Raw genomic sequence first — 27,457 nt, forward strand, 5'->3', positions numbered from 1 at the left:
CAACACAACACATTAACTTTACACACAACACATTAACTTTACACACAACACATTAACTTTACACACAACACATTAACTTTACACACAACACATTAACTTTACACACAACACATTAACTTTACACACAACACATTAACTCACAACACAACACATTAACTCACAACACAACACATTAACTCACAACACAACACATTAACTCGCAACACAACACATTAACTCACAACACAACACATTAACTCGCAACACAACACATTAACTCACAACACAACACATTAACTCGCAACACAACACATTAACTCACAACACAACACATTAACTCGCAACACAACACATTAACTCACAACGGAAGTAAAGCTTTTATTCTGAAATTTCCACCGGAAGTTAAGCTGAAAAGGAAGTGCTTTTATTCTGAAATTTCCACCGGAAGTTAAGCTAAAATTGACGTGGTTTTATTCTGACACTTTCACCGGAAGTAAAGCTGCAATGGAAGTGCTTTTATTCTGAAATTTCCACCGGCCCTAGCGGCTAACTACCTAACAGAAAGTAACTTCACAGTCAGCCTCGGAGGGAGCACGTTTCATCCACAAGAGAAGCTAGCAGCGGTGAGGATTGTTAAACTCTTCAGAAGTAAGTAAAACAATCATTTATTATTACGATAATGTATTAACTACTGATATGGGCTATTAGAAATGTTTTAACTGTGAGTTGTTCTTAAAGAGATTTTGCACATTCGAGGTTTGTAGTCTTTTCACCGTGGATCCCGCGATGGCTGCCGCAGCCTGAGACTCTACTACGCAGTTACAACATGTGCATATCTTTGATCAGATCAAAGGGAAAAATAACCTTATCAGATAACAAACGTGTCCACACGGCCCACTTTCGGTCTAAATAAATCATTTTGATACGCGCTGAACTTTCTAAAATACCGTAAACGACCTCTAAGAAATACAGTTCCATCATGAATGTAAACAAAGAAAGCTACGGCAGAAAGAGCGAGATAGTCTTGTAAATGTGGTTTGATTATTGTTATGAATATTATTAAGGTCCTTTTTGCTCATACATTTCTTAATCTATCGATGCGACCAGTGCTTTATTCTTGGGAGAAGGAAACGTGCCAACAACATAGCCGTGGTTGCCGTCAATCATGCGGTCAAGTGTGTGTGTGTGGGTGGGTGGGTGTGCGTGCGTGCGCGCGCGCGTGTTCTCAAGTTTCCTTAGTGAAATCCAAAAATTGCAACCAAAATATAATCACCTATTCTTCTCCGTTTCTGTTTTTATCAGATAATGTTTTGTCCATATTGTGGGATAAACCTTGAGAGGGTCCTCTCCTACTGTGGCTCTTGTGGCAGAAATATCCAGTGTTTAAGAAGTCTTCAATCCGAAGGTATACTTAAGTAATTATATAAAGTATTGTATTTTTTTGTGTTGTGTTCTAAATTTTTCTTTAATAAAAAGTATTAGGACAACCAAAACATTTACTGTTTAACATAATACAATCCTGAACAATAAAACTTCACACACATACATACATACATACATACACACATACATACATAGATACATACACACATACATACATACATATTTAAATGGAGGCATCCTAAAAATATAGTGTAACATTTTTATGGTTAAGAACAAGTGAGGGGTATCCTAAAACATAATAATCAAAATAATTGTGAAATTTTCAGTTTTGTACTTCATTAGTCATTGCTTAAATAACCATATGTGTAAATAATGTATCTACTTTTTTCTAACAGCTTTTATTTTTTAATCCAGCAGGTCCTGAAGAAAATACCATGGATGAACTCATCTACAAATATTTCACAGATGGTCATACCTCTGATATAATAGTGGATTTACTAGCAACCAAACACAACATTTCAACTAGCCTCAGCACAGTAAAAAGAAGATTAAAAGAAGCAGACTTAACCAAGAGGACTAACTATACTCCAATTATTGCGGTTCAGGCAGCTATTTCAGAGGAGCTTCAGGGACCTGGGAAGCTTTTAGGTTACCGAGCAATGTGGCAGATTCTGAAACAAAAGTACTCATTTACAGTAAGAAGAAGTGATGTGATTAAGCTTATGAGAGAACTTGACCCATCTGGAATAGAGGCTAGATCTAGGAGAAGATTTGCAAGAAGAGCATACCATTCAATGGGACCAAACGAAGTCTGGCATGTCGATGGCTATGACAAACTGAAACCATTTGGAATCGCCATAAGTGGCTGTATTGATGGCTTCTCTCGAAAAATTATGTGGCTCACGTGTGGAAAGTCAAACAATGATCCTAGTGTTATTGCTCATAATTATATCAAATGTGTAGCTGAATTTGGAGTTTTCCCAGCGCGCCTCCGCACAGACTGTGGGACAGAAAACGGACTGATGGCAGCTCTTCATTGTTCCTTAAGATCAGAGCAAACAGATGACTTCGCTGGAAGCAGAAGTCATATGTATGGCACTTCGACATCAAACCAGCGAATTGAAAGCTGGTGGTCATACTTTCGTCGACAAAGGTTTTTGTCTTGTTTAATTAAGTCATCATTTATACTACACCCATGCCCAAAAGTTTTGAGAATGAGAGAACTGTTATGTGTTCACAAAGTCTGCTGCTTCGGGGGTTTTAGGAGTTTTGTCAGATACCTATCATCTAACAAAACACCTAAAAACCCTGAAGCAGCAGACTTTGTGAACACATAACAGTTCTCTCATTCTAAATTCTGGCCATGGGTGTACATAGTGTGATAATTGTGATATACCTGGCATTTTTACTGTAAGGGATAATAGGGATGAAGGTAATGCTCAATTTGGATTTGCTAATTAAGTTTACTTCCAAACTTAAGACTATTTTTGTACCCAATAAAAAATATTTTAAACACATCAAAACTCATATATTGAGAATTTAACATGTGGAAGTTACTATGTATACATTGTGTCATCTTATTGGGATTTTTGTTGATTAAAATTTAAGATAGCAGAACTGCATAGCTGGAAAAAAATGCTCCGATTTATATCAACAGGACACAATTTTGGATGGATCTGTTTGGAGATTTGAGGGAGAGCCATCTGTTCAGTGGGAGTCAGGAACACACAAGGTTGCTCCGACACTGCTTTCTGGGTGTGCTACAGAAAGACCTGGATGAATACAAGCACCAATGGAACACTCACATCATCCGTCCTGTTCGACTGTCTAAGTGCCCTTCTGGAAAACCAGATGTGATGTACTACTTACCACACAGGTCCGTATTGCAAACCATGTTTGTAATAACCACAGTTGTATTCTATTACAATGCAGTGCTTTAAGCATGCTTTGTTTGATTAATTGAACAAGAGCCAGGTGTGCAGCATTTGGGAGGTGAGCGCTGTGATATGCAATCACAGCGCATTCAGCCTTTAGTACTCTGGAGACTGCTCCCGCTGGTGACCAGAGACAGAGCTTTGACTGCTGACACTTGATTAATTTGGGCATTTCTTGGATGTTTTTTTTTTAGATTCAGTGGGATGAACTGTGGATTCACGGTATCCCCACAAACGTTGAGCCAGCTTGAAAGACAAGTGCCAGGACCAGCAAGCTCAGCTGAGGATGACCTACAAGACCTAGAAGAACTGCAGCGGCAAAGTGGTCTGACACCACCGATTGAGTGGAAGTCAGCTGTAGATTACTACATCACCCTAAAAGGCATGGCTGAACTATAATCATCACTTGTGTAAATAACAAACACAGTGGACGGTCAAAACATTTTATTTTCATCTATTACCCATTGGCACACAGAAACACTGGAACATTTTTAAATAGGAATATAAAATACAGAACAAAAAACACTTGTTTAATACCTAAAATCTTTGAAAAAGCAAAATAAATTTCCCCTTCCTGAACAAAACCACTCTTGTCTTTCTTCTTTCGTTTGCTTTGCAATTTTTTTAGACTTTTTCAGACTGTTTAAAAACATCCAAATCCAGGGGAATTCTTAATCCCAAAGTTCATGTTTGTTTTAAACGTGTCATAGTCATTCAAGAGAGGCAGCTTCAAAGTGTTGGCACATGTATTCGCCATGGGGAACATTGAACTGCCAATAAATTCAAGGTGTGGCTTAGGATCCATGCCAGCAGGAGGGATGCATGGCACACCTGTGGCAAACATTAAGATTTCCTCCAGGGTCACAGAGCTGTCATCTTCTAAAAGTAGTAAACATAAACAAATGTATTGTAAAATGTGTTTTTTTAAAAAGATAATTGGGATTATTTTAAATTTAATATTAACTAACCTTCACAGTCCAAAAGGTAGTCTGCCCAGAAACTTCTTGCTGTGTTCTCCAGAATGCGCATGTTGCTGCCGAGAGGACTGAGCTGGGGTTCAAAAAGCTCTTCCATGTCCATAGCAGATAACCGGACATTTGAATGGCAGAGAACAGGGGCCAGGACCTCAGGGTGCTGTTGGAGTGCTGCCAGAAAATGCAAGCTTTCAAGTCCATCTTTAAACCTAAAATGTAATAATACAGTGCATTTTAAGCAACATGTTTTTATTTTTTCTATAATTTCAATAAAATGCCATACCTTTGAATTGCTGTGCAGTTCCTGTCAATTATGTACCACTTAAGGTACTCATTCACGACAGTGTGTTTTTCCTCCACTGAGACAACACGTTTCAAACATCCTGCAGTCTGCAACATGGTGCTATGCTGGACAATCAGGTCTTGCAGGATTTCCAACGTGGAAGCATCTTCAATCTAAAAGCGGAATATGTGTCGCTCATTTCAAGTTCAAGGATTCAGATATGATATTGCAAAGTTCTTACAGTAGACAAGTAAAGTGTAGTAGTTGTATAAGCCCATGTGGGCTGGCCACATTAGTGCATGACACATAAATAAAGTCAAACTCAAACTCAGTTTTAAGGAAACTAACTTGCTACCTTTTGAACGTTTTCTTTTCTACAAAGTTATCCAAATCCGATTGATAACCTTCATACCTGCTGCAGCACTTTCCCTATTTCTTCATCTGTGATGTCTCCAATAGATGGATTGAAACCGGACTGCCCTGAGATGTGGTTGACCAGGTCTTTTGAGAGAAAATTAGGACCTGGTCCGCCGTGTACAATGGATGTGGCAATCATCTTTCCTGCCAAACTGTATTCATCCTCTCTGATTGCTGCTCAATAAAATGCAAAAACGGAAATCACCTGTCACTCATAAACATTTTATGACTGATGTTCTGGTTTTTTGAAAATAGTCATTGCAAAACTATACCTGTGGAGTTGTAGACAAGATATCGTCTGTCTTCAGGACCATCAAATATGGGTCGTTTGTTAAGGGTTTTCATTAAAAGGGAGAGAAATTCTCTTTTTGGACCACCTGTATCAAGACCTTCCTCAAATCTACCTTCATCGTCAGAGAACTTGACAAGGAGGTCCTTGGTTTCAGAGAATGACCCCCTTTTAAAACCCCTCACTGCTCCATCCCAAATGTTGGAGCGGCAGATGTTAAATCTGCTAACGGCTTGGCGATTGATCTGCAGAGCCAGGTCTGAGATGATCTCTGACACAGATGTCTGCACCACCCTACCAAAAGATGAATAATGATCATTTTAGTTCTTTAACTTATCAAATTGTGTCCTACAACACTTCTAACAAGAAAGAAAAGCTGGAGAAACAATAATTTTCTTACTCAGCAACACTTTCAGTATCATTGATGTCTTCTCCACTCCCAGAGTCATTATGGTCTTCAACTATAGGAGGTGCATACAGTTCTGTGTATTTTCTGGAATGTAGAATAGAAGTTTACATGCAGACATTCAGCAAAAAAATTACTCTGCTACAGTTAGTACAGTGCTTTGATGATGCTAAGGCATGGATCTGATGTAATTTCTGTGTTTTAATCAAGAAAAGGCTGAGGTTCCGTTGTTGATGTCTCTAAGGTCAATTTACGTGTTTTAAATTATGATTTGAAACTGACAGCAACACGCTTGTGTGTGAAACTGGACAGCAACTTCACTCTTAATACTGATATTAGTTCAGCTTTTTCCATCTAAGACAACTGGCCGAGGTTAAACCTCTTCCCTCTTACTGTGACTGAGATTTTAATGCATGTTTTTTTTTAAAACTCATTTAGATCGTTATGGGCCAGTTGTTCAAAAAGTTTAATATGGATCAAAATTATCCGGATTTGGAAATCACAGTTTCTCCTATGCAGGATCAGGTAATCCGTTTCACTTTTATGCCAGTTTTTCAAAGCAACATTGGACTGGATCACCCTGATCCACATACACAGTTTTCAAGATTACCAAATCCAGATGACCTGTGCTCTAAATGGGACAACATATCACAACACGGGCTACCAGCTATGTAAAGAACATGTAGAAGAGCCAACATGGGGTCACTGTAAGAGTTTGTTATTCTGAGACAAAACACAAAAATAACAAACATCCACTTCCATTCATAATTTCTTTTATGACCCCTTATCTGAGTCACAAAAAATAAAAACAAAAACAAATATACATTAATAAATACATTGTGGATATTTTGAAAACGTCTTAGATAAAATGGCTAAATGTCCAATAGTTAACAAAATAAAGAATGTTCAGGGAGTTTTTCAATCTGAGGAGGAGAGACCAGCATTTCCAAGCTCTGCTTTTAGGAGGCGGATCTGCAGTTCTGCTTTGGTTGTTTTTACTTTACTGAATAGCTTAACTGGTAGCCTATGTCTACTGTATCTACTTCATCACTGTTACAACGGTTACACAAGTCAAGTGCAAAATATAAATAAAAGTATAAACCCAAAATGAAAGAAATGTATTATTTGACCAATTTTAAAGTTTTTCTAGATTTCCCTCCTGGAATCCACCTTTAAATCCTACCCCCTGTTGGGATCAGGATAATCCAGTTTTTTGGGATCAAAGTTATCCAAATCGTACTGACAAGTTTTGAACAACACAAGCTGAAGGTTTGATCCAGATTAGAACTAGGATTGGATTCTGTGATTTAATCTGATTTCAAATTCCTTCTTTCCCTTTTGAACAACCCATTTACAAGATTTGATCCAATCCGATCACCAAAATCCGATCAGCCTATCTTTGAACAACTGGTCCTATAATACTCTTTATGTTGGAGTTACTCGGAAATCCCTGCTCTATTGCAGTTTCTTCAAAACAACGCTGCCCGTCTTTTAACTGGCGCATGTAAACAAAAGTACATTATTCCTATTATTAGCATCCCTTCATTGCCTCTCAGTTTGTTTACGCATTGATATAAAAATTATTTGATTTTTTTTTAAATATCTTCATGCTCTCGTTCTGTAGTACGTGTCTGACCTTCTCCAAGTCCATATGCCTTCTTGCTCCCTCAGGTTGGAGACTAGATAAAGTTTGTCATCTGCAAGACCAAGGGGAAACTGAGAGGCGACTGAGCCTTTTCAGTCTTTGCACCAAAGATCTGGAACCATCAGCATCTGTACCTCAGAGAGATGAATTCACTTTGTACTTTTAAATCTGCTCTAAAGACATATTTGTTCCGTTTGGCTTTTAATTGAGTCTAAATTCTGATTTTATTGTATTTTTAATTGTCTTGTGTCTGATATGTTATGTGCTTTTACTAATGTTATGCCTTTTTGTGCTTGTTTTGTCTAAAGCGCATTATAGATAAAGTTGAGCTGAGTTGTAAATCAACATAATATTAGACACTTTTAAAGTAAGAAACATACCTATAGCACACAGTTTCCAGAGCAGATTTTGATGTTCCAGGGCCTTCTTCTGAGTCGGAAAGTAAAATCTGTTATTGGAATTATGACAAATGTGTTAATAAAAACGTAAATATCACAAAGCTATGAAGATTCATGTAAGGAGTAAACTTTGAGGAGTAACATATTACCGCTTCAGAGTCCCTGTGGGATTCTCCACCATTATTGCTGGTACTGCTCAAAGGAGGATTCCATGGCTGGAAACACATGCACTTATTTAGTACTTATAATGTTGTATTGCTTATGTTTTAATGACAAAAAATGTGTTTGTCAAGTTAATGTCAGAGTGATATAATTTATCAGCCGTAAGAATTTTTGAAATATGTTACATTTTGACATACAAAACATACCAAGTCTGTTAATTTAAGAGCTTCAGTAAGCTACATTGCAATTTTCTTTGTTCAGTCCAACACAGTACTTGCAAATATAGATTTGCGCAATTGCAAATATTACACTCACCAGTGTATCAGCTGCATTAAATTCTGCAACACTTCTGCTTGTTAGAATCACTTCTGAGTCAGACGAGTCAGAATCTGGGGTGGATTTAGCTGTGCAATACAACACCACACATAGAATCTAAACCCACAGATTTTTACTAACAATTTTACAGACATTAAATATATTTAATTAATGTATCACATTAATACAAAAATATAATTTTTTTAGTTAATAATGTTGTTGCTACTTACATTGCATAAAATCTTCGGCACTGCAAATGTACAAAGTGATCCGTTGATATGCCTTTCCCAGTGCCTCCTTGTATTGTCTTAGAGTAAATGGTGTTTCTGTTCCTGGTATGGTAATTACTTCTGTACCATCAGGGTAAAGTAGTACGTATGACCCACTTTTCATATTTCTGTTGAAGTCTTTTATTTTTTGTAAAGCTGCTGTATGTAAGTGTGCAGCATCCATCTCTGGATTGACAACAAGAGGCAACGCTGTTCCTCTTACAGGTTTTAATTCCCCAGCTTTACGTTGCATCACGGCAACGGAAATCTGGAAATTTATAAAAATAAAACATGTTATAACGGGTTAATTTACACAATCCAAATTACAATTTCTTTTTAAGAAAAACTATTTGTCTACTTTACCAAACGTTACCTTCACACTGAGCTCTTTCAGGGGTCTTTTATTTTTTTTGAAATGGGATTGCCTTTCCCTCTCTTTCACACTCCGGAAATTGTGGAATGCCTCCGCTGCACACTTTGCTGTGCTACCTGTTTAAAATATAATCAGATATCTATATATCTATTTTTATTATATAAACGCAAACATTAAAAAATTAGAGCTTAAAGATCACCTTCAAGCGGGCCAGTCTCTGAATCACGTTTCAGGAAATTAATATCCTTGCCACATGATCTGCAAAACGGAGTTAGCAACTCCAGGGTGTGTCCACAGAAAGGACAATACATTGTCTTCTGTAAGAAAAACAAACCACCTTAAGTTGACAAATAGCCCCCCACCCCCCAAAAATCGCACAAACACTCAATGGTGAAGATAACTCATTACGTGATTTTTATGTTTTATTTGTTTAACATTGTTACCACGTCCATTTATTACGCACACTTTAAAAAAAAAAATTAATTGAGCACTGATCAAAGATATGCACATGTTGTAACTGCGTAGAGTCTCAGGCTGCGGCAGCCATCGCGGGATCCACGGTGAAAAGACTACAAACCTCGAATGTGCAAAATCTCTTTAAGAACAACTCACAGTTAAAAACATTTCTAATAGCCCATATCAGTAGTTAATACATTATCGTAATAATAAATGATTGTTTTACTTACTTCTGAAGAGTTAAACGATCCTCACCGCTGCTAGCTTCTCTTGTGGATGAAACGTGCTCCCTCCGAAGTAGTTAGCTGTTAAAAGCGGGGAATATAAGCACTTTCTTTGGGGTTTTATAGCTTTAGGACCCAATATATATATTTAAATTATCAAAATATTGCGACACACAGTAGGTCCGTCACTTGAAGCAGGAAGTGCTGGAGCCAAGTGGTTGAACAGATGAACTGTCAATCAACCTGGCTTCGCTGGATGACTGTTCGTGTCCCATACACCGCACGACTCCGACCAGTCTTAGAGAGGAAGAGGCAGCACGAGAATCTAAGAGCGCAATCTCCTTTCCGACAAAGCAACCCCATAGGTATAGAACACGTTAACATTGCACGGGAGTCATCAACCTCTACCCTTTCCACACTTTAGGTGCAACAACAAGAAACAAACATAACAGGAAGAATAAACTAAGGTGAAACAACAAAACTGCCATTTGCAAAAAAAACGTCGGCAAATAGGATCGGTCCTGCGGAGCCCTAATTAGATCAGGGGACCTAATCCCACAATCCCCTGCTACTACATACCTAAAATGCACATGACCGCCACTACAATATGATATTAATATATTAATTAATATATTAATTTCTTACTTAATATATATACATAAATAATTAATATATGTATCATTTGGGATGGAGCAGTGAGGGGTTTTAAAAGGACCTCCTTGTCAAGTTCTCTGACGATGAAGGTAGATTTGAGGAAGGTCTTGATACAGGTGGTCCAAAAAGAGAATTTCTCTCCCTTTTAATGAAAACCCTTAACAAACGACCCATATTTGATGGTCCTGAAGACAGACGATATCTTGTCTACAACTCCACAGGTATAGTTTTGCAATGACTATTTTCAAAAAACCAGAACATCAGTCATAAAATGTTTATGAGTGACAGGTGATTTCCGTTTTTGCATTTTATTGAGCAGCAATCAGAGAGGATGAATACAGTTTGGCAGGAAAGATGATTGCCACATCCATTGTACACGGCGGACCAGGTCCTAATTTTCTCTCAAAAGACCTGGTCAACCACATCTCAGGGCAGTCCGGTTTCAATCCATCTATTGGAGACATCACAGATGAAGAAATAGGGAAAGTGCTGCAGCAGGTATGAAGGTTATCAATCGGATTTGGATAACTTTGTAGAAAAGAAAACGTTCAAAAGGTAGCAAGTTAGTTTCCTTAAAACTGAGTTTGAGTTTGACTTTATTTATGTGTCATGCACTAATGTGGCCAGCCCACATGGGCTTATACAACTACTACACTTTACTTGTCTACTGTAAGAACTTTGCAATATCATATCTGAATCCTTGAACTTGAAATGAGCGACACATATTCCGCTTTTAGATTGAAGATGCTTCCACGTTGGAAATCCTGCAAGACCTGATTGTCCAGCATAGCACCATGTTGCAGACTGCAGGATGTTTGAAACGTGTTGTCTCAGTGGAGGAAAAACACACTGTCGTGAATGAGTACCTTAAGTGGTACATAATTGACAGGAACTGCACAGCAATTCAAAGGTATGGCATTTTATTGAAATTATAGAAAAAATAAAAACATGTTGCTTAAAATGCACTGTATTATTACATTTTAGGTTTAAAGATGGACTTGAAAGCTTGCATTTTCTGGCAGCACTCCAACAGCACCCTGAGGTCCTGGCCCCTGTTCTCTGCCATTCAAATGTCCGGTTATCTGCTATGGACATGGAAGAGCTTTTTGAACCCCAGCTCAGTCCTCTCGGCAGCAACATGCGCATTCTGGAGAACACAGCAAGAAGTTTCTGGGCAGACTACCTTTTGGACTGTGAAGGTTAGTTAATATTAAATTTAAAATAATCCCAATTATCTTTTTAAAAAAACACATTTTACAATACATTTGTTTATGTTTACTACTTTTAGAAGATGACAGCTCTGTGACCCTGGAGGAAATCTTAATGTTTGCCACAGGTGTGCCATGCATCCCTCCTGCTGGCATGGATCCTAAGCCACACCTTGAATTTATTGGCAGTTCAATGTTCCCCATGGCGAATACATGTGCCAACACTTTGAAGCTGCCTCTCTTGAATGACTATGACACGTTTAAAACAAACATGAACTTTGGGATTAAGAATTCCCCTGGATTTGGATGTTTTTAAACAGTCTGAAAAAGTCTAAAAAAATTGCAAAGCAAACGAAAGAAGAAAGACAAGAGTGGTTTTGTTCAGGAAGGGGAAATTTATTTTGCTTTTTCAAAGATTTTAGGTATTAAACAAGTGTTTTTTGTTCTGTATTTTATATTCCTATTTAAAAATGTTCCAGTGTTTCTGTGTGCCAATGGGTAATAGATGAAAATAAAATGTTTTGACCGTCCACTGTGTTTGTTATTTACACAAGTGATGATTATAGTTCAGCCATGCCTTTTAGGGTGATGTAGTAATCTACAGCTGACTTCCACTCAATCGGTGGTGTCAGACCACTTTGCCGCTGCAGTTCTTCTAGGTCTTGTAGGTCATCCTCAGCTGAGCTTGCTGGTCCTGGCACTTGTCTTTCAAGCTGGCTCAACGTTTGTGGGGATACCGTGAATCCACAGTTCATCCCACTGAATCTAAAAAAAAAACATCCAAGAAATGCCCAAATTAATCAAGTGTCAGCAGTCAAAGCTCTGTCTCTGGTCACCAGCGGGAGCAGTCTCCAGAGTACTAAAGGCTGAATGCGCTGTGATTGCATATCACAGCGCTCACCTCCCAAATGCTGCACACCTGGCTCTTGTTCAATTAATCAAACAAAGCATGCTTAAAGCACTGCATTGTAATAGAATACAACTGTGGTTATTACAAACATGGTTTGCAATACGGACCTGTGTGGTAAGTAGTACATCACATCTGGTTTTCCAGAAGGGCACTTAGACAGTCGAACAGGACGGATGATGTGAGTGTTCCATTGGTGCTTGTATTCATCCAGGTCTTTCTGTAGCACACCCAGAAAGCAGTGTCGGAGCAACCTTGTGTGTTCCTGACTCCCACTGAACAGATGGCTCTCCCTCAAATCTCCAAACAGATCCATCCAAAATTGTGTCCTGTTGATATAAATCGGAGCATTTTTTTCCAGCTATGCAGTTCTGCTATCTTAAATTTTAATCAACAAAAATCCCAATAAGATGACACAATGTATACATAGTAACTTCCACATGTTAAATTCTCAATATATGAGTTTTGATGTGTTTAAAATATTTTTTATTGGGTACAAAAATAGTCTTAAGTTTGGAAGTAAACTTAATTAGCAAATCCAAATTGAGCATTACCTTCATCCCTATTATCCCTTACAGTAAAAATGCCAGGTATATCACAATTATCACACTATGTACACCCATGGCCAGAATTTAGAATGAGAGAACTGTTATGTGTTCACAAAGTCTGCTGCTTCAGGGTTTTTAGGTGTTTTGTTAGATGATAGGTATCTGACAAAACTCCTAAAACCCCCGAAGCAGCAGACTTTGTGAACACATAACAGTTCTCTCATTCTCAAAACTTTTGGGCATGGGTGTAGTATAAATGATGACTTAATTAAACAAGACAAAAACCTTTGTCGACGAAAGTATGACCACCAGCTTTCAATTCGCTGGTTTGATGTCGAAGTGCCATACATATGACTTCTGCTTCCAGCGAAGTCATCTGTTTGCTCTGATCTTAAGGAACAATGAAGAGCTGCCATCAGTCCGTTTTCTGTCCCACAGTCTGTGCGGAGGCGCGCTGGGAAAACTCCAAATTCAGCTACACATTTGATATAATTATGAGCAATAACACTAGGATCATTGTTTGACTTTCCACACGTGAGCCACATAATTTTTCGAGAGAAGCCATCAATACAGCCACTTATGGCGATTCCAAATGGTTTCAGTTTGTCATAGCCATCGACATGCCAGACTTCGTTTGGTCCCATTGAATGGTATGCTCTTCTTGCAAATCTTCTCCTAGATCTAGCCTCTATTCCAGATGGGTCAAGTTCTCTCATAAGCTTAATCACATCACTTCTTCTTACTGTAAATGAGTACTTTTGTTTCAGAATCTGCCACATTGCTCGGTAACCTAAAAGCTTCCCAGGTCCCTGAAGCTCCTCTGAAATAGCTGCCTGAACCGCAATAATTGGAGTATAGTTAGTCCTCTTGGTTAAGTCTGCTTCTTTTAATCTTCTTTTTACTGTGCTGAGGCTAGTTGAAATGTTGTGTTTGGTTGCTAGTAAATCCACTATTATATCAGAGGTATGACCATCTGTGAAATATTTGTAGATGAGTTCATCCATGGTATTTTCTTCAGGACCTGCTGGATTAAAAAATAAAAGCTGTTAGAAAAAAGTAGATACATTATTTACACATATGGTTATTTAAGCAATGACTAATGAAGTACAAAACTGAAAATTTCACAATTATTTTGATTATTATGTTTTAGGATACCCCTCACTTGTTCTTAACCATAAAAATGTTACACTATATTTTTAGGATGCCTCCATTTAAATATGTATGTATGTATGTGTGTATGTATCTATGTATGTATGTGTGTATGTATGTATGTATGTATGTGTGTGAAGTTTTATTGTTCAGGATTGTATTATGTTAAACAGTAAATGTTTTGGTTGTCCTAATACTTTTTATTAAAGAAAAATTTAGAACACAACACAAAAAAATACAATACTTTATATAATTACTTAAGTATACCTTCGGATTGAAGACTTCTTAAACACTGGATATTTCTGCCACAAGAGCCACAGTAGGAGAGGACCCTCTCAAGGTTTATCCCACAATATGGACAAAACATTATCTGATAAAAACAGAAACGGAGAAGAATAGGTGATTATATTTTGGTTGCAATTTTTGGATTTCACTAAGGAAACTTGAGAACACGCGCGCGCGCACGCACGCACACCCACCCACCCACACACACACACTTGACCGCATGATTGACGGCAACCACGGCTATGTTGTTGGCACGTTTCCTTCTCCCAAGAATAAAGCACTGGTCGCATCGATAGATTAAGAAATGTATGAGCAAAAAGGACCTTAATAATATTCATAACAATAATCAAACCACATTTACAAGACTATCTCGCTCTTTCTGCCGTAGCTTTCTTTGTTTACATTCATGATGGAACTGTATTTCTTAGAGGTCGTTTACGGTATTTTAGAAAGTTCAGCGCGTATCAAAATGATTTATTTAGACCGAAAGTGGGCCGTGTGGACACGTTTGTTATCTGATAAGGTTATTTTTCCCTTTGATCTGATCAAAGATATGCACATGTTGTAACTGCGTAGTAGAGTCTCAGGCTGCGGCAGCCATCGCGGGATCCACGGTGAAAAGACTACAAACCTCGAATGTGCAAAATCTCTTTAAGAACAACTCACAGTTAAAACATTTCTAATAGCCCATATCAGTAGTTAATACATTATCGTAATAATAAATGATTGTTTTACTTACTTCTGAAGAGTTTAACAATCCTCACCGCTGCTAGCTTCTCTTGTGGATGAAACGTGCTCCCTCCGAGGCTGACTGTGAAGTTACTTTCTGTTAGGTAGTTAGCCGCTAGGGCCGGTGGAAATTTCAGAATAAAAGCACTTCCATTGCAGCTTTACTTCCGGTGAAAGTGTCAGAATAAAACCACGTCAATTTTAGCTTAACTTCCGGTGGAAATTTCAGAATAAAAGCACTTCCTTTTCAGCTTAACTTCCGGTGGAAATTTCAGAATAAAAGCTTTACTTCCGTTGTGAGTTAATGTGTTGTGTTGCGAGTTAATGTGTTGTGTTGTGAGTTAATGTGTTGTGTTGCGAGTTAATGTGTTGTGTTGTGAGTTAATGTGTTGTGTTGCGAGTTAATGTGTTGTGTTGTGAGTTAATGTGTTGTGTTGCGAGTTAATGTGTTGTGTTGTGAGTTAATGTGTTGTGTTGTGAGTTAATGTGTTGTGTTGTGAGTTAATGTGTTGTGTGTAAAGTTAATGTGTTGTGTGTAAAGTTAATGTGTTGTGTGTAAAGTTAATGTGTTGTGTGTAAAGTTAATGTGTTGTGTGTAAAGTTAATGTGTTGTGTTGTGACCCTTCTGGGCCACCGTAGAAATGGCACACGGAAAGATTCCAACCCAAACAACTTTAATTATGTAAGAAAAACAGAACATAGAATCTTAAAAACAGAAGTTTGAATAATAAAGAAAATATATACATTCAACACTTCTCAACCAACTTGATTATTCCTCATATTCATCCTTTGAAGGCCAATTCCTTCTGGGGTCACAGGGTTGCTGGAGCTTATCCCCCATACTGTTGGGTGAAGGTGAAGTCAGGTCGCCAGGTCACAAACTCACATTCAGGTCTAAGCACAATTTAGAATCATCAATTAAACAATAAATATACATGTTTATGGTATGTGGAGGAAGCTGGAGTGCCAGAGAAAAACCACCACACACCCGGGGAGAACATGCAAACTCCAGTCAGAAAGGTCGTAGCTGGGATTCGAACCAGGGCTGTCCCGCTGTGAGGAGAGAGGGTGACCTCTAAACCAACATGCAGCTTGTTCATATTTCTAATAATTTCAAGATCTTAAATTCTTAATGATTTATGACCACCATCTTCTCTGCTGTCATCTCCTCTCTCTATTGATGTTCTGTCAAATTTTCAGTTGCACTGAATTGTCCGGCAGGTTCAAATAACAGGTGAGTCTGAGCCGCCACACCCCCAACAACCCCCTGCAAACAAATAAAGATCATTCCTAACACCTTTCTTTACATTTTTATACCTGTTAAAGAAGGCTATATGTGTCCCACTATGCATCCAAGATGCTGCATTTGCTCTGTTTCTTTTCTCTTTGCTTTTAGTGCAGTTTTATCCTGCCGTGTACTTTCTCTCTTGGAAAACATCACCCCCCGCTGATGTACAACACTGTGTTTGATTGGGGCCGGATCAGCTGTTACTGTCTCTGGTTTGTTGTGTCGTTTGTCCAGCAGGTCACGGGGTCGTGGTTAGCAGTGCAGCACGTACGGCGTTCTCTTGTAGCCTCCGGGACTGTTTGTCTCAGCGACCGAAATGTCACCAGATTGTGCAAAGAACTCTGAAGCAGCCACATCAAACAGACGGGGTCTGCAGAGTCATCTAGAAACTCCTGCAGAGGTTCCGCCTCTGTGAGGCGTTAGAGGCAGAAGATTAAAGGCTGAGGGAAGGACTCCCGTGGCGCACCTGTGATGCAAACCTCAGAACACCACAGCAAGCACAGATCCTCTCACTCCCATCTATCTTTGGGGCAATATGCAACTTTTTAGGATGTCTCGTGCTTGATGTTTCTGATTGGGAAACTTTCCTCAAAGATGGAAGATACCATGTCATGGGATATATTCCACTGGACGTAGTAGGAGTTTCTAAAATGCCTTCACGGCATTTCTCTGCCTCACCCAGGAGTGTCTTCAAAAAATGACTTTATTTGTGCTTCTTTCACTCCCTTTACAGGAAGTGCTCTTCTCCTCCTGTGCCTTTTTCATCCTGAGTGAGAGCTGCTGTGATTGCAATAAATCTTTCTGATTACATTTCAGGGCAAATCCCCCTTTATTCCACCGCAGTGGTTGTGAGGAGGGATCAATGTCGTGTTTTGCTGTTATTATGATAACTCCTATGATGAGTTTCCTTAAGTGTCTTTTCTCATCAGTGGTGTGATTACCATAAGAAGCTGCAGAGCGTGCTCTCAAGCCCTCAGAGTGACTGAAAGAAAAAAGAAAACCAGGAGTTCTCCTGCACAACCAGAACAGATGTCACCTGCAGGATAATATTTTCTGAAGTAAACGACAAGACTTTGATGGAAGTTCAGCAGACTAGGAACTTGTGAGAACTGGCTGTAACCCACAAAATAGATTTTTATCTGACGCTAAGTCATTTTTGTTTCTGCAAAGCATAGGGCTGTGACGATAACCGCATCACCGCATCACCGCACTTTTTTTTTTTTTTACGTTTTGCATATGGTGCGTTTGGAACTATAATAAACACATTCATCTTTGCTGATAATTTCCTTTTTCTGCTAGTCCTGTGTTCAGACTTTCTTTCTTTCTTTCAGACTGTTGTCTCCTTTTCTCCCACCGCGCGTGCTCTCAGTGTCTGCCTTCGCGCTGCACGTGGCACGCGGCTCCGTTTACACAAACATGCAGTGGCGGTTCTACCCTGAATTACTCCCCGGGCGAGACTCCCCCCCCCCCCCCCCCATAGTCACAACAGAACTTTATTTGTCTTTGTCAACTGAAATGTTTTATTGTCATTGAAATTAAGAAGTGGATACAAAAGATGTCAGAATTCTGAACAGCATTATAAAAGTTATCAGAACACAAAAAATAAAAGACCATAAGCATGGCAAAAATACAGTTAGCTAAGAAAATATTGAATCAAACTCAATATTAAATAAATAATATAAAATAAATATTTTAAAAACATTTATGAATTGGAAATTTAAATTGTCATGTTCTATATCGATCTCTACTTCAGAGAAGAAAAATTAACTCATGTTTTCCGTCTACAATCCTTTGATTGGCACATTTTTAGTTATGACCTGTTACATTATGTTTTGTCCCCATAGAGTTGCAGTAAATGGTAAATATTAATTTTTAAAATTACCTACAGATTTATGGAAATTCTATTGGCTAAAAATATAACCCCACATTTGTAAAACAAATAAAACATAAACTTCATATGCAGGCTCAAAATTAACCCCTAAATCCCCAGTTAAATGTCAAAAAAACATTGTGAAAACGTTTAGGCTGCCACAAATGATTATTAATTAATGACCAATCTCAAATTATTTGCCCCATTAGCATATTATGGCAGCAGCAGCATGCTGTGTAACCATCACAGCTTTTTTAACATTATGAACTAGTATACAACAGCAAAACACAACAAAACCTTTGTGTTACAGCAGAGCAGACAGACACATGAATCATAACTAATGTTACAAGTTAAGGCAGAGCAAATTTTTAAGAATAAAATCTAAAAAAAATAAAAAATGACGCTATTTGCAACATTTGGGCCTACTTCAGTGTTGGTCATCGACCAAAATAAAGTTTTCATCGGCAACGTTGTTGTAGGGCAGGTAGCATTAGAATTTGGAAAAAACATGCATCAAGCTGTGAGGACTTACCCTTTTCTTTATCTCTTTTCTCCTCTTCTTCTTTTCTTTTCTTTCTAAATTGGGCACCAGATGGCTTTGACCTTTTCTTCTCCATATTTTAGATGTTTTTGGCGTTTGTTTGGCATAAATGTCCTCACGTCACGAAGAAGGCATCAAGTCCGTCGACTGAACCAACTGTCACCTTAGTGACAGCATTGTTTTGTGTTGCCATTTTTTTTATTTGGGCATTTCACACAAAATTAACCCAAAAAGCAGAATATATTTTTTATACCTTTATTAAAATGTATGTTATAGAATGTCACCTTATGACTGACTTATAAAGAGGTTTTATAAAGTAGATTCAAACCCCCGCCCTTGTCCCCACCTAGCCACTTAATTTGGAAGCGTCCCACAATTGAACTTATTCCCCGCAGCCCCCCCCCCCCCCTTTCTTCACACATTTCCAGCAGGAGCGCGTGCAGCTATAGCCAGGGGCGCTGATTCGCTACATGACGGCGCAGTCGCAGTTTTTACTTTTATTTTTTTCATCAAGCCCCCGACCGTCGCCTCCCCTGAAAGATGAGCCAGCCAGGTTTTGCGCATGCGCAAACGTGGCGGCGCTCCGTGCTCACCTCGCGCCCCCTCCCTTCTCCTTCTTCACACACATTTGTGTCTACTTCTCAAAGACAGGAGAGCGCAGCTGCGGGGCGAGGGCGGCGGCGCGGCCAGGTTCAGGCTGTTACAAACTCACAAACTGTGACATAAGTAAACCAATAATGGTGCATATAATATTTTACAAGGGCTGAGCCGCCGGCGCCGCCCCCCTTCAGTTTTCCGCCCCAGGCCACCGCCCGGACGGCCCGTGCCTAGAACCGCTACTGCAAACAGGCGCGCAATTTCAGAAGCACACATCCTTATTTTACACCAGAAGTTTCCGTCTCGTGATGAAATACGACAAATTTACTGCTTTCTAATTATTAATTTTCATTGTATTCATTTCCATTACAAGCTGCATGCGTTCCTAAGTGCGCGACACGGCCGCCCACCGGAGGATTTTGTGTTGGGGGGGGGGGGGGGGGGGGGGTAACTGTCCTCCTTCAATCCGTAACACCAAACATGAACGCGCACTGTTAGATTTCCATGAAAATCACCACATGTTTTGTTTGGGAACTATTTTTTGCAGCGTAACGTTACGTTACGTGTCTGTATAAACAAAGGCGGAGCCTCATGCCCCGCGTTCTTCATGGGTGTCAGGCTTCACGGCTGCCGGAAAGGTGACAGCGTCTGCAGTCTGTTTATTACTGGGCAATAAATAATATTCTGAAAAGATGTCTGTACCAGAGAGCACTGGTGAAACTTGCGTGCAGCTCCAGAGCGATCCGCTGCAGAAGAATCAACACGCACCCCCAACACACGTGTGCGCACCTTCCTACTATAACTACACAAGACGCTCCGCGCTCACACACACAGTCAATCTACAACACCTATAGTTAGTTCACAAGTTAGATATGTAGTTGTTAGTTGTTGTCATTTGTTGTCATTGTTAACAAAGAATAGTACGTTGTAACTGTATTTATTTCCGATGCGGCCGCCGGGGGATTTTTGTGCGCGGTGTCGCGGTTAACCGCGACACCGCGCCCCCTGGTGGTTCATCACCGCGGTGATGAAAAATTCGACACCTAGCAAAGCACTAAAAGGTGAAAAGCTCAGACCTTACAAACATTATCTTGGTTAGTCGGGGCATGCCGAGGCCTGAAGATATCTTGCAGGTGATTTCCACAACAAATAGCAATGAGGACACATTTAGGAACAATTCTCTCATTTAGGGGGTGTTAAAGGAACCAATATATGTTTCTTCCATTTTTGAGGCTGTATTAATGTGGAAGTTAGCGTGACTGCTTTACAGCACAGAGGCTTCAGCACAAATTCAGGTCTTTCTGTAAGAAGTCTGCATGATCTTTTTTCTCCACCCATCTATCCTTCTTCGTGAGATTTCCCAACCTGTAGCACCAAATCATAGTTTTCATCCTACCTATTGTATAAAAATGAATGCACCGTAATGATGTTAGGTCGTAAACACAACAGGGTTCACGGGGGTAGAAGGACAGCTTCAAGGTGGAAAATAAAAAAAGAATCCAGCAGGACCGTGTTTAAAGTTTTATTGTTATTCTCGCACGCTTCAGTTCTAAAGACGTCATGGATTTTGAAATGTTCATCACGCGGACAGAGAGGCACTGTGGACACGGAGCTGCAGCAAGAAAATAATTCACAAGTCCCAGAACTCAAGCAACTAGCTAGCCTAAAAGTCCAAGGCTTACAATTAAATGTAACCTAATGTCACAAAAATGGCAAAAAACATCTTATAGTAAATACAAGATTAAAGAGGAAGCCCAGATTTATGGCCGGTGCAACAAAACTAATATAATGACATAATTTCAGTCAAACCGTGTGCAGTAAGTGTAGATAGGATGGTAGGAAGGACTTATAGAACACCAGCTTCCCCATAGTCTGATAAAATACTCTAGGGTACATTCATTAAATTGTCCCAACATGAGTGTGTCTGAATGTGTCACCCGGCGATGGGCGGATTAACCCTTGTGCTATCCTCGGCACTTTAACATTGGGAGTTGGGTCATCTAGACCCACTAGACAGTGCTCTGAACCTTTTTTCCTCAATGATTTGTGAACCTCACTGGTGTCCATGGATTACATGAAATCTTTCCACTTTTATCCACCTTTGTCATGGTAGGGAGAACACGTCAATGTAAGGGGGGGTCATCTAAGATAGCACAAGGGTTAACTGTCCTTGTTCTGCTCCCCCTTTGCCCTTCAGGAACTGGAATAAGCTCCAAATGTCTTTGTGACCACGCATGGGACAGCGCGAGAACACCTGAGTCGTTAACCGCTGAAAGAGAGGACCAATGTGGAGAGCGAGTCACTGGCTCCCCAACCCCCAGCTGAGGACAAAGGACTATTAACAACCCGAAACCATGTAGGCTAAGTGGACAATACCTCCAGTTTCAGGTCTGACTCCTCCCCCATGGACGCATATATATACCAGCTCTTAGACCAGCTAATTCAGAATTGACAAAGCCTCTTGGATAAGAGGCGAAACGTCTTCTAACTTTAATAACCAAGTCCAGATGACATCCCCTAAACCTACTACAACAATAGGTGGCTGGTTTCAAAAGCAAGTTAGTCTTTGTAAGACGTGAAATGATTAGTGGAAATGACCTAACTTTACACCAAAATGAACATACTTACAGTCTGCAACCAACAGTTTTACTTCTTCTTCTCACTGCATTCACAATAACGACAATGAGGTTATTAAATTCTATGCTTGACCTCAAAAATCTTCATTTTATTTGGGGTTTGGTCTTATGATTGACAGGATTCTGTCAAAGCCTCAGCTCCAGACAGAGACCAGGGGCCTCATTTATAAAACTTTGCGTAGGATTTGCGTCAGAAGTGGCGTACGGATGAGACATAGGACCTGCGTATACGCACAGAAATTTTCGGATTTATAAAACCGTGCGCACGCACATCCTGCGGATCTTTCCCTGAATAAATCACAATCAATTCTAAATGTAGCGCAGCTTTTGCGGCCTCATGACACGCCCATAGTTGCCCATAAATAGTCCGTGAAATGCCCACAAGGTAATCTTCATTGATTGCGAAATCATGGCAAACACAAAGAGGAAATCAAAAAAACGTAACATCACTCAATGTGAAGTAGAAGTTATCGTTGGCGAGGTGGGAAAGAGGAGAAAAGTGTTGTTTTGAGGGCACAGTGTGGGCATTACTAATGCCAAAAAGGCACCTGAGTGGCAAACGGTGGCAGACGCCGTAAATGCTGTAGCTTCACAACCTCGGACCGTGGCCGAAATAAAAAAGAAATGGTCGGACATCAAAGTCGAGGCAAAAAGACGTCTAGCCCTCCATCGCCAGATTGTGTCTGCCATGGGTGGGGGAAAGGGGACCCCGGGTGGAGACAGAGTCGGAGGGGGACACCGACGCGCCAGATGCACCGGGTGACACGGGTAAGAGAAATAATTAAAATGAATGCAGTCAAGTCACATGCATGCAGGCTACACAATTACAGTTTATTAATATAAAACAATTTTATTTTAGTTGCTGGGTGTTCCAGCGGGGCCAGTGGTTACGATGCTGCAGCTGATCAGCTGTCTGGACCCAGCGTCTCCACGGTACGTGGCTCTCAATCCTCCAGCAGTGGACGTGTCCTCACCAATGCAGTCCTTGAAATGCAGAGGGAAGTCATTAGTTCAATCAGAGAGGTGGCCAAGGAGTTGGGCAAAATCAAGAATGCCCTGACTGAAATAAACTGCACGATGGGGGAATTCTTGAATGAATAATATTTTCCACACCTCTTGTTGTTCTTTACAAGCGACGCATCACTTCCAAACGCTGGCGCACAGCAGCAGCATTTGGCTCAAATGCGTGGGGATGGGGTTCAGGGTCGGGGCCAACACAATAACTCTATTATTCATGAGGATGAATTGCACAACATGCCAATATTGCAGAACATATTTCACTTTTCTTTTTGCAAATATGTGTTCATTTTAATTTCTGTTGTAATTTTCGTTTGATTTATTTTGTTTGTTTCACTGCTGATTGATCAAACGGGTGTTCGTGTAGGTTGTTAATTGTAAGACTTGCTTTGTGAAGTCTTTATGTTATTTATGAGAGGCAGTATTGTCATTTTCACTTTGACGTGTTTCTTCCATCTGCCGACGGTGTCGCCGTTTCTCATTTCACCCGTTTTAGTGCGTACGCCTGGGTCAGAGCTTGCGTGAAGGACCGCACATTTTCCCGTCAAGTTTGCTTTTTATAAATATCAACTATTGCGTAGAGAGTGGCGTACGCCTTCTTTTGTGCGTACGCAATGTTTATAAATGAGGCCCCTGGTCCAGTAGCGGCTGGGCTTGCTTGTCCCTCTCCTTTGCTTGCTTCTAGACCAATCAAGATTTAGCAACGTCACATCTGCTGATGGGAGCTCAACAGGGAACTGCATCAACCCATGTGACCACACTCATATTTCAGTGATTCACCCTTAAAAAACTCTGTATAATACTGTTGAATACATTTTTTTAAATATTACATACATTATTCCTGCAGGCAAAACAATAATAGCAAAGGCAGCGTATAAAACTTCTTTGACTTAATAATTTAAAGTCCCACTATGGCAAACACAGCTGGCTGTGGTTCAATGCCCCCATCCAACCCATTAATGCCAAGCCAGCAACCGTTCATAGTATTTTAACCCTTGTGCTATCCTAGGCACTTTAACATTGGGAGTTGGGTCATCTAGACCCACCAGACAGTGCACTGAACCTTTTTTCTTCAATGATTTGTGATCTTCACTGGTGTCCATGGATTACATGAAATCTTTCCACATTTATCCACCTTTGTCATGGTAGGGAGAACACCTCAATGTAAGGGCGGGGTCATCTAAGATAGCACAAGGGTTAATGGTACGACTCTACTGTGAACCCAAACCCAATCACTCAGTCCCAGGGCAGACGCTCTTCCACTAGGCCACTGAGTTGGTGAAAAGTTTTGACTTGCTGAAGCAAAATCTAAGCTTGATTTAAGTGTTTCCTTTTAAGATGTACAGTGTGTTATCATTGTTGTTTTCAGATCCTTCCCATGTTTGTGCGTCAGATTTTCCTCAGATTTAGAGCCATAAAATAAAAGCATGTACTGTTTTCCACTTGCCCTATTAGTGCCTGACATTCAGCACAACAATGCTTGATCTCTGCTATTTTCCAGCCTAACAAGTGGGTGCACAGCTTCCTCCCCTGATATGCCAATCGTTCATTTACAACAATTCGTACCTCTGTTCAAGCATCAAAGAAGGAGTTGCACATTTGTGTACAACTGCAGAGTATCTGGGATTTTGACGAGGCTTATGAGCAGAAAAGAATCAGCATAATTGCATTCTGCTGCACATGTGCAAATACAAGGCTTTAAAGGTTTTCCCTGTGATTTAACTGCTAAATAAACTTATGGATATTTTGTCCTGAATCTGCCATAACTTTTACCTCCACCATCATCTTACCAAGCAATTAGGAAAAGAGCCCGCCTGCACTGGCAGCCACACACACCCACACTTTGATGCACACATGAACGAGCACGGAGATTCAAAATCAACTGGACAACCGCATGCTCAAACACAGACAGTGATGCAACAAAACAGCAACAGCAAAAGCAGCGCTCTGATGATAATTACTGTTGCTGTGTGTCTGGCTGCCTGGAGAGGGGAAAGCTGAATATCAGAGGAGAGCTCGGCCTGCAGTGAGGTGGCATCGGGCCCCGGACAGACAGGGGGCAGAAAGTTTCTTCAAAGTTGTTCGTGGCGCAGCGCTTTGCTGGCACAGAGGTCAGATGAAACAAAAAGATCAGACAACAGAGCCGCCGCGTTGGACCTGACTGCGGCGAGCAGCATCATTACAGCAGACCAGAGGATGGATAGCCATTTCAGGTTTTCTGTCATACACAAAGTTACAGCCTCAGAATGGTGACTGAAAAGTTAGATAAATGTAATGAAGGGACACTGGAAGTTTCACAATAGAGAGCTATATTGGTAATGCTCAGCTCAACACAAAACAAATTGAAATAGCAACACTGAGTGCACCTGCTGCATTTTCAATGTTATGCTAATGACGCTAAGCACCTTGAAGAGACTCAGCCATACTAAAGATACGGCCTTGAGTTTAAAACACAATGTGAATGAAATCAATTTAGACCAGGAATAAAATGGTATTTTTGGTCCTCCAAACACTCATGCAATCACTCCAGCATCAAACTGGCTTTTGCTACAGTTGCAATTCTTGACTCCTTTTACCTATTAGTTGATGAAATTACAGGATCCCATAATGCACAGAAATGTACTTTTATACATTTAGAGTAAGACTGCATCAAGGCTCATTATCCCCTTGTCCCTTTCTTCAAAATAAATTAAAAAAACTGTCATTTTATAGGACACAGTTTTTGCAGAGTGGAAGATGTTTATCATAAATTTGCTTCTGAGTTGTGGACAGGACCTTTAGTGCAGAGTAAGCCCACCCCTGCTTCCCATCATCCATCTGTCGACACTCTTTAATATTACTGGTGAAACAAAAATGGTGAGCAAAGTCAGAGCTATTACTCAGGCATACAGTTCTGAGCCAGATGCCAGCTCAGTTGAAGAAAACCAAACGGTGCATGGATCTATTTATCTAGAAGTGGATGCATTAGAATGGAACAGAGTAGGGAGCTCACGAAACACTGTTCAGTCCATCATCTGCAAATGGAAAGAGTATGGCACAACTGCAAACCTACCTAGACATGGTTGTCCACCAAAACTAACAGGCCAAACAAGGAGAGCACTGATCAGAGATGCAGCAAAGACGGCCATGGTGACTCTGGATGAACTGCAGAGAGCTACAGCTCAGTTGTGCACTGCAAAAATCTGGACGTTATGGAAGAGTGGCAAGAAGAAAGCCTTTGTTAAAAGGAAACCACAAGAAGTCCCGTATGCAGTTTGCCATAAGCCATGGGAGTGACTCAGCAAACATGTGGAAGAAGGTGCTCTGGTCAGATGAGATCAAAATTGAACTTTTAGGCCTAAATACAAAGCGCTGTGTGTGACGGAAATCTAACACTGCAGATCACTCTGAACACACCATACCCACTGTCAAACATGGTGGTGGCATCATCATGCTCTGGGGCTGCTTCTCTTCAGCAGGGAAAGGCAATCTGGTTAGACTTGATGGGAGGATGGATGGAGCCAAATACAGGGCAATATTGGAATATTGAAAACCTGCTGAAGTCTGACAAACCCTTCAGACTGGGGCTGGGATTCACCTTCCAACAGGACAACGACCCTAAACATAAAGCCAAAGCTACAATCCAATGGTGTAAAATGAAACGTACTCAGGTGTTGGAATGACCCAGTCAAAGTCCAGACGTAAATCCAATCGAGAATCTGTGGCAAGATCTGAAAACAGCTGCTCACAAAGGCTCTCCGTCTAATCTAACTCAGATTGAATTGTTTCGCACGGAAAAATGGGCAAATATTTCAGTCTGCACAGCTGGTAGAGACAAACCCAAAAAGACTTGCAGCTGTCAATGGAGCAAAAGGGGGTTCCACAAAGTATTGACTTTACAGTATTGACTCAGGGGGCTGAATACTTTTGCTGACTTGGTGCCCCCATCCAACCCATTTTGGGAAAAACTTTTAAGTTTTTTTATAAGTAAAAAAATAAAATAAATGAACTCTTGCATACTTTTCTTTCCACTTCACAATTGTGTGCCACTTTGCGTTGGTCTTTCACATCCCATTCCAATAAAAAATAAAAATATATTTCTTTGTGGTCATAATGTAAGAAAATGTGGTAAAGTTCAAGGGGTGTGAATATTTTTGCAAGCCACTGTATGTATCCATCATCAGAAAATGTTACAAAAACACATCAAGCACAGCACCAAAGGCACAATTTACATTGGAGTGGGTCTGTTACCCTTGTGCTATCCTAGGCACTTTAACATTGGGAGTTGGGTCATTTAGACCCACTAGACAGTGCTCTGAACCTTTTTTCTTCAATGATTTGTGATCTTCACTGGTGTCCATGGATTACATGAAATCTTTGCACCTTTGTCATGGTAGTGAGAACACGTCAATGTAAGGGTGGGGTCATCCAAGATAGCACAAGGATTAACTGAGAGCTTTTGTCTAATTTCCACAAAAACGTCTTCTCCCAGTCAAAGTGCATGTAAGCAAACGTTTCCAAATCTTTCAGAAAGTGAAGCGT

The 27,457-nt window shown here is 40.2% G+C and overlaps 4 protein-coding genes across 6 annotated transcripts; 2 read left to right on the forward strand and 2 right to left on the reverse strand.

Annotated features, from left to right (window-relative positions):
• Positions 1-389: 389 nt before the first annotated feature.
• LOC101167933 lies at positions 390-3,880 on the forward strand. 2 transcript variants are annotated; one of them, XM_020705928.2, is made up of 5 exons: positions 390-627; positions 1,282-1,384; positions 1,777-2,515; positions 3,020-3,238; positions 3,491-3,880. In XM_020705928.2, the coding sequence occupies exons 2-5, from the start codon at positions 1,285-1,287 to the stop codon at positions 3,693-3,695; spliced, it is 1,263 nt and encodes a 420-aa protein (XP_020561587.1). In that variant the 5' UTR covers positions 390-627; positions 1,282-1,284; the 3' UTR covers positions 3,696-3,880. The 2 variants fall into 2 exon arrangements, with proteins under 2 accessions (XP_020561587.1, XP_020561590.1); XM_020705931.2 differs by having other exon boundaries at positions 1,780-2,515.
• On the reverse strand, positions 3,726-10,194 carry LOC110015615 (G2/M phase-specific E3 ubiquitin-protein ligase-like). The gene is made up of 12 exons (XM_020705921.2): positions 9,027-10,194; positions 8,828-8,943; positions 8,416-8,722; positions 8,186-8,274; positions 7,858-7,923; positions 7,691-7,758; positions 5,660-5,752; positions 5,243-5,553; positions 4,966-5,144; positions 4,554-4,726; positions 4,265-4,479; positions 3,726-4,175 (listed from the first exon to the last, which is right to left on the reverse strand). The coding sequence occupies exons 1-12, from the start codon at positions 9,136-9,138 to the stop codon at positions 3,940-3,942; spliced, it is 1,965 nt and encodes a 654-aa protein (XP_020561580.1). The 5' UTR covers positions 9,139-10,194; the 3' UTR covers positions 3,726-3,939.
• Positions 10,195-10,231: 37 nt separating this feature from the next.
• Positions 10,232-11,899, forward strand: LOC111948296 (G2/M phase-specific E3 ubiquitin-protein ligase-like). The gene is made up of 5 exons (XM_023960537.1): positions 10,232-10,382; positions 10,481-10,659; positions 10,899-11,071; positions 11,146-11,360; positions 11,450-11,899. Exons 1-5 carry the CDS (start codon positions 10,310-10,312, stop codon positions 11,683-11,685), a joined length of 876 nt encoding a protein of 291 aa, XP_023816305.1. The 5' UTR covers positions 10,232-10,309; the 3' UTR covers positions 11,686-11,899.
• LOC111948294 lies at positions 11,745-15,236 on the reverse strand. Of its 2 annotated transcripts, none has more exons than XM_023960520.1 (5): positions 14,998-15,236; positions 14,241-14,343; positions 13,110-13,845; positions 12,387-12,605; positions 11,745-12,134 (listed from the first exon to the last, which is right to left on the reverse strand). In XM_023960520.1, exons 2-5 carry the CDS (start codon positions 14,338-14,340, stop codon positions 11,930-11,932), a joined length of 1,260 nt encoding a protein of 419 aa, XP_023816288.1. In that variant the 5' UTR covers positions 14,341-14,343; positions 14,998-15,236; the 3' UTR covers positions 11,745-11,929. The 2 variants fall into 2 exon arrangements, with proteins under 2 accessions (XP_023816288.1, XP_023816286.1); XM_023960518.1 differs by having other exon boundaries at positions 13,110-13,848.
• Positions 15,237-27,457: the final 12,221 nt, after the last annotated feature.

This window comes from Oryzias latipes, chromosome 1 (genome assembly GCF_002234675.1).
Source record: "Oryzias latipes chromosome 1, ASM223467v1".
In the NCBI taxonomy this organism is placed as follows: domain Eukaryota; kingdom Metazoa; phylum Chordata; class Actinopteri; order Beloniformes; family Adrianichthyidae; genus Oryzias; species Oryzias latipes.